Below are 10,625 nucleotides of genomic sequence, written 5' to 3'. Positions count from 1 at the left end.
GCGTTACATACTCACGATTTTTATGATTGCGCTACATAGTTGAACAACGCCGATTGTAATATGATCTGTAATTCCTGACATTTTAGGGTTCCATCAAAGAAAATTTCGAGAAAGTGTACGTTAAACTCGTTTTTTTTTACTATTACTAAAAGGATTTATGCCAGTATTTATTTGTAAGGCTAAATTGATTTGTAATAGTAAAACAATGTCGAATTCCTATCTTCCAAATTTCTCGTCTTCCAATTCAAAATCTGACGATGTATTAAGATCTCATTAGATGTAAGTTACGCAAATTAGCACAATAATAAATTTTAATTCTTTTTTAATGTTCATCAGGCATAAATAAATAATTCGAAATAAAATAAGTTGCTCAGAAGTATAACTTAAACTAAGGTCACTTTTTACATTGATACCAATCTATATAAAAAAACATAAATAGTTTTTAATGGAGGGTAGTTTTTAAAATTCTATTCGAAATATTTTTTAGTTTTTTAGCATTTATTTGAGTACCTGATTTAATCAAACTGATATCAAGTTACTGTAAAAAAAACCTTAGTTGTATTGCTGCTTGCATATTCATTTTTGCAACATGTTGCATGCATGAAACTACAAAATACAAGCGGTTTAGATCGCTTGAAAATTTACTGTATATATTATTTCCAATAAATTTTATAATAAAAGAGAAAATCTCGTTTTATAATAGTATAAGAACAAATTAAGAATATCATTGATTATAACTTATTACAACATGGAAATGTAAGTAAAATCGATAACAATTTTTTGTTTAATCTGTGCCTGTAAGAAATAAATATGAGTAAAAATCTGTATCTCGACTAAAAACATTAAGTTCCTTCCATAGAATTAAACTGTAATTTTTTTTTTATTATCTGTATTTGATGAGTTCATAAATTAATGGCCTAGTTATTAATGTAAATTATAACATAGCTTGCATATTCTAGTCAATTATTGTTTAGGTCCCAGAATATATTTACCATTGTAAGAATCAATTATTTAATATATAAACTACTTAGTCGTAGACTTAAAATAATTACATTTGTTGTCTATGAATTTTCATAGACAACATCCAACTTTTAATAAGAATTATTTCGATCATTTATAAAAATAATTAAACTAACTAAACCGTTTAAGTCTCTATATGATTTTTTTTTTATTTCGTCTGTCGAAGCAAAGATCGATAATTTTCACTAACTTTATGTTTGATAGATTTCAAAGAAATCAAATTTGACCATAAATAATAATTTAAGATTGTTGAATGTTTGAATATAAATAAAAAAAAAATACAAAATAAACAAAAAAGCCACAATAAAACGAAAAATAATGTGGATGTTAACGTCTTTAAACCTATCCGTCTATGTTTATAAATCCTTCCTTAATACAATAACATAATAATCGAAATAAAACTAGTTTTATTTCAATGTATAATAATCGCGAAAATCTAAGACAACATAATAAAATTATAATATCAACACCATTTGTTTTTATAATATATCAAGAAATAGTTTTGAATGTAAAAAAATTAATTTGAGATTTATTAAAAAAAAAATCATGATATTTCAAAATCAGTTATAATATTTATTACTTCAACATTGAACAAACTATTTCCACTGCATATAGTTTTCATTTTTGTCATCGAATTTTATCTTTTCACATAAGTTATTCATTCGAGACCTTAAAATAGGCATGTAATTTGTAATCTTCAATCGGAAAGCGATTTTGTATTCAGTGGGTCTGAAACGATTCGGGTTAAAAATCATATCCAAACCCTCACTGAACAAAGCACCGCTCAGCGGTATACATTCGCAAAACAAACGTGTTCCGTACAAACAATTATACGAATGGTATGCCATCTATCAAATATATTTATATATTACATAAAATAGATTTAGGATTCACCATTTGTAAACACCGAACATATTCGATATTGCACAATTTCACCTAGTCTTATTTATATGGTAACAATAATTTATTTATAAAATAAATCGTAGAACATTCATTGTAAAACTCTAGTCAAACTATTTATTAACCTAATAAAAATTCAATTTATACATAAATAAGTTTTCAACTGTATTACAAGAGTAAACTATTTATACTAATGCACTTATTAAAGTGATGACTGTGATATACTCTTAAATAAATTATAGAAAAAAAAAACGCATTAGTAAAACGTATAAAGCGAAATGTAGTTTTATTTATATTTATTTCCTTATATTTATTAATTTGATCCTTTATCTACAAAATATGCTGCTTCAGCCAATGGAACTGAAATTTAACACAAACTTTTTATATCTATAATTTATCGACTTATAATTAACATCTTTTGTTCGTTTCTGATCTTATTATTAAAAAAAAACATTGAAAAAATTAAAAAAAAGTCAAATTTGTAAATTAATCATAATGTTTATATGAAAATTTTAAAGATCGTTTTACATGATAAGTCGCTTAGATATTTTATGTTTTATTTGGTATTTATTATCTGTGCGAATCAGATAAAGTAAGTAAACTATGCGGAAATAATTTTCCAACTCTGACGACCGGTCAAAATCCTGCAATATTGCATACCTCGAACTCGAAACGGCGTACTAATGTTCTATCAGTCGCATAAAATAAATGTCAAAATCAGTTCTTTTAATTTGTCTATAATTCGCTTGGCTGAGTTCCCGGAGTATGTTTTAAACGCTCATGTGCTCGTAACTAAACGTGCTTAACATAATACTCCTTAGGCACAAAATAACAGACAGCTACGGGATAGAAAATAGGTTATATTAAAGAGGTTATTTGATCAGTTGATTTTATGAAAAGCTTTGACCTGCGTTTACACTTGTTTTACGTGGCAATAGTTGTACTGTATAACTTACATATTCTAATATATTTTTCAATGAAACGAAATCTTTGACGATTTTTTTTATTAAAATTCGACTGATAATCTAACTATCAATTTAACAAAATAAATCTGTTGAAAACAGATGGATGGATAAATATTTGTACCATTATGTTTATGTTTTTTTAATATAAATTTATATCCGTCAATTTCTTTAAAATTTAGCCTGAATATATACATACATATATGCAACCATGCAGTAGCTTAAAGCTGTAGCCAACCAAGGTGGTGTGCCAATAAGCTAAGCGAAATCAACTTATTAATCACAAACAATTAAAAGAAAAAAACAAAATTAGAGTGCTCCATGCACACATTAAAGTGAAGTCGAAGAGCGAATATAAAATAATAGTTGATTATGCGAACCATTTGTCTTTTAGTTAATAAGGCAAAAGTACTGCCACTTAAAATAATAATAATAAATAGCAATAATTATTAATAATAATACGTAATAGCAATTTATAATTATTAATACTACTAACGGAATATATGCTGGCTTGCTATGCTTTGATTTTGTATTTGGTTTTAATGCTTATACTATAAACTCCCACGCGATCCATTTTCCCTTTGTATTTTTTTTTCAACTGAGTTATTACGTTATACGGTACATTTATTTGATATGTACTGAATGTTTTTATTTCATTTTAGTCGAACTTTTTTTCTGAGCTCATATTTCATAAAAAACTGCATGGATAAAGTAAAGTTAAAAATAAATTTACACATTCAAATATTTGTTTAAAAAAAATTAGCAAATAAAGCATATTATTCAACATTTTATACTTGTTGACTTTGAAACCTTTATCATATATAGGTAATTGTGTTAAACTAACATAATGTATCTGAAATTATGTAAAAAATACTATTGTTTTTTTGCCGGTTGTCGTCGGTAGAATCTAAATTCCGAACCGATGGAGCTTTGCATTTAATATAGTTCTGTAAAATGATTTTTCAATAGAATGCAATATTGAAATAAAAGCCTACTTGAATAGAGTTTATTTCGATATTTTGGTGTTTCACCCATAGACGATGGTAATTGTCATAGGTATACATGGGTACGCCGTACTCTGCCAGTCGTGAAATCAAATTACTTCATGTATAAAGGAAAAATTATTTTAAACGACCACAGGAAGAATGTAAAATGTAACACCTTTTGCATATCCCACAACTAGCAATCTTCGTTAAAAGAAAATTTGCCTGTTATTCTACTCTATTTGACGACCTCCGTGGTCGAGTCGTGTTTGCCCCAATTTTTATGGGTGCGCCAAGCCGAGGTCCCGGGTTCAATTCCCGGCCGAGTCGATGTAGATTATCATTAGGTTTCTATGTTGTCTTGGGTCTGGATGTTTGTGGTACCGTCGTTGCTTCTGATTTTCCATAACACAAGTGCTTTAGCTACTTACATTGGGATCAAAGTAATGTATGTGATGTTGTCTCATATTTATATTTATTTATTCTATGACACCGCTTCAATGCATTCGAGAAGTGTTTCCAACTTCTCGAATGCAATGCAATGATTTTTTTACAAAGAATAGTAGCAATGCCTCAAATTAATTAAGGAATTACTAATATTCCTATTAACCCTTAATACTTTTAAGCTTAAACCTTTTTCGAGTAGGGACGACGTAGTAGCCCAAGGGGTATTTTTACATCGCTAGGCGGCCCGTAAGCCATTGCTCTATTGACGCTTGATTTCGATGTTTCTCATGATATTGTTCTGTACCACACACGACGAACACGTAAGTTTACACTCGGATAAGTTAGTTAACATTCGTGTATAAACCGCTAGACTATCTCGGTTCGATGTGTCACCAATATATTGGATATCAGATCAGATTTCACACAGACGATCAAAGGTAAGCAGATAGTTACTCGTATTCCGTATATCTTCGATCGGTTTTCAGTAGCGATATCGTATTAACGTTCGAATCTCCCACGAAATAAAGGTAATAAATTCTTTAAAATGTTTTATTTTTAGTCTCGTATTATAATATTTTAATCTCTTTCGTAAATGTCACCTCTGTGTCTCACATATGGTATAGCGGTCCGACCGCCTCCGCCACCGCCTCTTCCTCTCTTTGGCTTATAATCATCCTCTTTAGACGAATCGATTACGAATTCTGCAATATCAGATTTGTGATTATTTAGCTATACGTCAAAATTATAAATAAACTGATCATATCTTTTGGCATAGTGGCCAGTTGCATCCGAATTTAGACTACTAAACAGAAAATATAAATTATGTTTATTTCCTTTCTCTAATAGGTATAAAACGGCAATTAAGACCGGGGAAAGATAAGTTTGCGTGCAAGATTAATGACTTTACGTAATTTGATTATGTAGTAGGGCTTTGTGCAAGTATCATCGTTATCCATAACGTAAGTGGTACATACCCAGATGGTGTTATGGTACCAAACAACTCTATTTAGTATTTTTTCCATTTGAGATGTGAGCCAGAGTATCGACGTGGTTGGTGGCGCATTGATTTTATAAGAAGTGGATAAAGTAATATACAGCGTCAATGTATATACACAAAAGTGGTGACCAGTTACCATTAGGTGGTCCATTTGCCAGTCCGCCAACCGATACCATTAAACTATAAAAAATCTTATCAGAAAACCGGTCAAATTTTACTGGCCGCGCCTCGAATAATTATGACCCGCAGGCTGTATAAGCTAATTACTAAACAGAAATACTGTATTATATCTTTATATATAATAAACTACATAAAATATTCTTATTGTGAATGAATAAGTACTCTCCTAACTTGGATTATTTACACTGCTCTATATAATCTAAAGAATTGAATCTCGAGGAATTCAATTGTCGGCTTACTTTCTTGTTTATCTTTGAATCGCCGTCGGTTATCTCTTATGACGAATCCTTTGTATCGCCTTATCCCTTTATGGCGATCTTTAAATGTTGCCTTTTTATTGTGAACAGATTTTGTAAACAAAGAAGACACCCTACGAAAAATATTTTTTAGTTATACAAAATAGAAATTTACACATTAAAATTTCCGATAAATTTCCCATTACTGGACTAAGACCTCCCTTAAGGAGAACATTTGGAATATATTCCACCACGCTGTTCCAATACGGGTTGGTAGAATACATATGTGAACACATAGAATTTCGATGAAATAAGACACATGCCTTACGATGTTTTCCTTTACCACGTAGCATGAAATTAATTATAAACACAAATTAAGCCCATGAATATTCAGTGGTGCTAATCTGGGTTTGAATCTGCAATCATCGGTTAATATGCACGCGTTCATAACCAATGGGCCATCTCGACAATAGAAATTTATATTTCAAATGATTTAATTTAAATCAATTTCTTATACTTACAAGTTGCTTATGTCTTTGACATCGGAACTTGATAAATTGCTCCCTGGGTCGAGGACCAAGTAAACTTTGGAATAGTCGTTACGATCGTTGCGAATGTCTTTATAAACCCCCTGTCCTTCAATCTGATCATTTTGCGCTATTTGCTTTGGGCGTAATTTAAACAAATGAGGTTTTACATTACGGTTTTCGTTTATGGATAATTTACCAAAATCCTCACTCGAACGCTGAATTTCATCTAAACTTAATATATTTTCTTTGTATTTGGTAGATCTTTTTTCGTCTACACTTAATCCTTTAATAACTCTTTTGATTAATTTAACTAAATCATCAGCATTAGGTTTTCTATAATCGACTGACTGAATTCTTTGCCTTTGTTTGTCCACATTTTTAAAAATATTGTTTAAATCTACTTCAACTAGCTCTAAGCTGTGTATGTTGTGACTATATACTAAAATTGCTGTAAAGAATTAAGAATTATACACACATGGGCATTAATAATCTGTCCTACATCAAAATAAACCCTGTAAATATTCTTACACTAAAAGAAATCTAGTTTAATATTGAAATATTAATATATATTTGGCTTATTGTGTCAGCTGAATTGAAGAGAAAGTTATCGGTTGAGCCAATTTACCAAGTAAAAGCTGCCAAAAATATAATTGATACATAAATAAACGTATAATACATTTTTTCATTCCAGGCATATTTACAGAAATATCTACTACATTATTTTTCTTAAAAGATAAATCACCTTAATATTTAAAAAAAAAAAAGTATATTTAATTCGTTTTTTAAATTCCACATTATTCTCAACGTAGGGAAGATCATCAGATTTTAAATATTACCTATAAAATTGTCGATAATTATACATATTATACATGACATTACATATATAAGCTTGTATATAAAGAATAAATAAAAAATAAAGCAAGAAGATGATGCATGTAGCATCGGATTTACCTAAATGCCTACTATGCCAGCAAAATTTAAGACTTTCAATAGTTAATACATTAATTTAAAAAAAATTGCTAAAGTAATCATTGAACTTCAGGTAAATTAAAACAAACCATCTTACTATCGGGCAAACGTCTTCTCCACTAGGGTTTTCTACTAATAAAAAGGTTGTATCTTATTCTAACACAATCATACAGCACACGTAGCACAGATTTGTTTTCAGGACGTTTTCTATCATCGCCGAGCACGAGATGAATTAAAAAAAAAAACAATTTAAAAACTTTGTTGTGGAAACTTTATTGCTTCCAGAATTCCAAACCAAGATTTTCAATTACGATGCAATATTGTTCTATCGATTGTGCTGTTTGGGTGTTATTATTATTAGTTTGATTTTTAACATATCTGACTAATATATGATCGTCATAAGTAACACGGTAGGGATTACAAAAATATACTACATTTGCAATGTATTTACGTCATTTCAACAATAAATCTCGGCATACTCACCAACAATTGTCATATAAAAAGTAAACATAACGTTAAGCGTCAAAGAAACAAAATGCTCAAAATATTACATATGTTCTTATCAACACGACCGATTAGTTTCCACGCTAATTTACAATTTAATTTCATATCAGATTTACGTATAAAATCAGAGTGTAATTTACAAATGTGTTTTATTTGATTTTAATTAAAGTAATTACAGTTTTAGAAATAAAATGTGACGTAATAATATTACAGAAAATCTACAAGTATTACTCGACGGATTTAATAAAAAAGTCCATTTATTCCCGGTCACGAACAATATCGTGTGCCAAATGTATTGAACGGACAGATTACTGTCCAGACCACTATCATCAATTCCCTCTAAATTGCTTCAAATCCTTTAGGAACTTTCAAATTGAACGGTGATTCGATTAAATCTATCAAATTATTTAAAGAAATATATATCAAATTACTATTTTGTTCCATTTACTGTCGAAACGCTTGGCCCTTGGAGTAGTGGTGGTTGGAAGCTTCATCAAAAGTATAGAACCTTGCCTCATTGCCTCCACTGGTGACAGGAATGCTGGTTCGTTCTTTGCCCAGAGAATCAGAATTACAAATCAACGGGGAAATGCTGCTAGCATTCTTGCCACCATTCCACGCGGTCAAGATTTATACAGTAACTAGTTTTAGTTCATATTTGTCTATATTAAAGCATTTCATGTTATTAATTCTTTAATTAGGGAGACAAACGTGCATATGCAGGCACATTCGAAATTGTGACGTCACAATAAGCGGTTCCCCGTCAAATTACTGGGTTATGCGCTCAAAGAAAAGTAAATGCAAATGCATTCAATTCAAAGGGGAATACATAAACGGATGCGACAAAATTTCTGGCAGTAATAGTTTTCTCGTTGAAATACTTCAAAATGTGCACTTCACATTACAAAGGTGTACGTTTCTGAAATAAAAATTTATGTAATGGTATACTATTTTGTTGGCGATGCAGTTTAGGAAGACATTTCGAGATGAAAGGAGTTATTCTTTTCATTCGCTTAAGTATTACTTTCACATTCCGGAACTGCATTGCGGGGTTTCGAAACGTTTGAACGAAATAAGTTTAATATTAAACGATAGGCTATCGTCACTAAAAGAAGCCTTTGTAGGCCCTTTTTTGTTATGACATATACCATAACGTATATATTCACGATTGTTTTAATACTTACCACAAAAAACAAAGTCGCTTTCTCTGTCCCTATATCCCTATGTATGCTTAATTTTTTAAAATTATGCAACGTTTTTGTATATAATACATGGACATAATAGTAAAGAAACACTGATAATTTTAGAAGTTTCTAATGTTATGTCGTAAGTAAGCAAATTGTGTAGTATATTTAGTATCAGTATTGCACCCGTGCAAAGCCGGGGCGGGTCGTCAGTTAGACGATAATTTATTGCAGTAAGCATAACTGTTACTGAATATACCCCATACTTTATATAAATAGGTATTTTTTCCCGAAAGCGGCGCTAAGTATTTGGACGAAACTTGGTAAGTTTTTACAGTTGCTTATCTTCCCGGCCAGGCTCGAATGCCCCGAACGTAGTTTGGTTAATCCAATAGTTTCCTAATTCAGAACTCTAACTTAATCAGTGCCGTAATCATTTGTATATCCAAAGTAACTTTATTAAAAATCCTACTGATTATCTTATACGTTCTTTGCAGTATTAAATTATGGCAAAAATAAAACAAATGTTATTTAAAGAGGTTACATATTTTACGTTTAATTTTACATTGCTAATTGACGATTCAAAAGTGCTTGTAGAAGCCTCGTTAAATAAAGTTTTGGTTTTGAATGTTTGGAAAAAAAAGACGATAGATGTGAAATTTCGAAAAATAAATTGTATATTAATTAAGATATTTTTCTGCTCCGTTAATTAGAGAAATGTGCTGCACACCGCGACCGAGCCATTCTTAAATGTAAATAATTGAAGTTTTTAAAGCACTGAGCGTTAACACAATAAAACGCTGGGAATTCAGCTCTCGGATTTTTTCCAAGCTCCGCAAAGCAGAATTAATTATTTTATAATTTTAACTCACGTAATTGAATGAGATCGAATTGAATCTGATTATAATTCATTCGAGCAGCATATTAAATAATTATAATTTTACAATATCACATAAGGGTGTATGATGTTTACCGGTAGTGGTAGACATAAATTTTAAACGGTGGAAACACAACTACTTATACAATTATTAAATATAAAGTTACCAACGGTTCGGAAAGTAATACCTGTTGACTTTCAGGCAGGATACATTACATACATATATATGTAATTGCATTTAACTAATATGATAATATAATTGTATATTTTAAATGTTGAAAAAGAGTAACTACTGAGTTTCTTGCCGGTTCTTCTCGGTAGAATCTACTTTCCGAACCGGTGGTAGCTTCACTTAATTGTTAAATGACGATTCAAAAGTGCTTGTAAAAGCCCACTTGAATAAAGTTTTTTTTGATTTTGAGTAGATTCTACCCAGAAAAACCGGCACGAATCAGTTATTACTCTTTTTCATCATTATAATTACAAAGCATATCAGTAAACAACTTTTTTTATATATACTGCCTAAAAATGTACTAAATGCTATATTCCTGGTCCACTCTTTTTATTTTTAATAAAAATTTGTATTGAGTAATTAAATAATATGCCTTATTTATCCATGTTTTTTGTATGAGCTTTAAATTTTTAATAGGCCATGTTAAAAATAGCTGTGGAATATTAGTATAGAAACGGATACCGTGCTCGAGAAAGGATGTATGTACACAGCGAGGAAAAAGGAAAAATCGTGCGTGTGTATGTAATAGGTTCATATAAACCTTTTAATGGACCTTTGACACGAAAAATGTTATTACATTCCTTTGTTACTAGATTATACACTC

The 10,625-nt window shown here is 30.2% G+C and overlaps 1 protein-coding gene across 1 annotated transcript; it reads right to left on the bottom strand.

The window, feature by feature from the left end:
* Nucleotides 1-4,861: 4,861 nt before the first annotated feature.
* LOC124534063 lies at nt 4,862-7,813 on the bottom strand. Its single transcript, XM_047109732.1, has 4 exons — nt 7,708-7,813; nt 6,247-6,703; nt 5,729-5,859; nt 4,862-5,013 (listed from the first exon to the last, which is right to left on the bottom strand). The coding sequence occupies exons 1-4, from the start codon at nt 7,733-7,735 to the stop codon at nt 4,889-4,891; spliced, it is 741 nt and encodes a 246-aa protein (XP_046965688.1). The 5' UTR covers nt 7,736-7,813; the 3' UTR covers nt 4,862-4,888.
* Between the last annotated feature and the right edge of the window lie 2,812 nt (nt 7,814-10,625).

The sequence above is a fragment of the Vanessa cardui genome, chromosome 1 (genome assembly GCF_905220365.1).
Source record: "Vanessa cardui chromosome 1, ilVanCard2.1, whole genome shotgun sequence".
In the NCBI taxonomy this organism is placed as follows: Eukaryota; Metazoa; Arthropoda; class Insecta; order Lepidoptera; family Nymphalidae; genus Vanessa; species Vanessa cardui.
This window is presented reverse-complemented; position numbering and strand designations above follow the sequence as displayed.

Excerpts from the sequence above, each read along its gene's own strand:
- LOC124534063 (XM_047109732.1), bottom strand. The coding sequence starts at position 7,735 with ATGTTTACTTTTTATATGACAATTGTTG. Across the intron at positions 6,704-7,707 it reads TTTTTATATGACAATTGTTG|CAATTTTAGTATATAGTCAC; the intron begins GTGAGTATGCCG and ends AATTCTTTACAG. Across the intron at positions 5,014-5,728 it reads ATTCAAAGATAAACAAGAAA|AATTCGTAATCGATTCGTCT; the intron begins GTAAGCCGACAA and ends CTGATATTGCAG.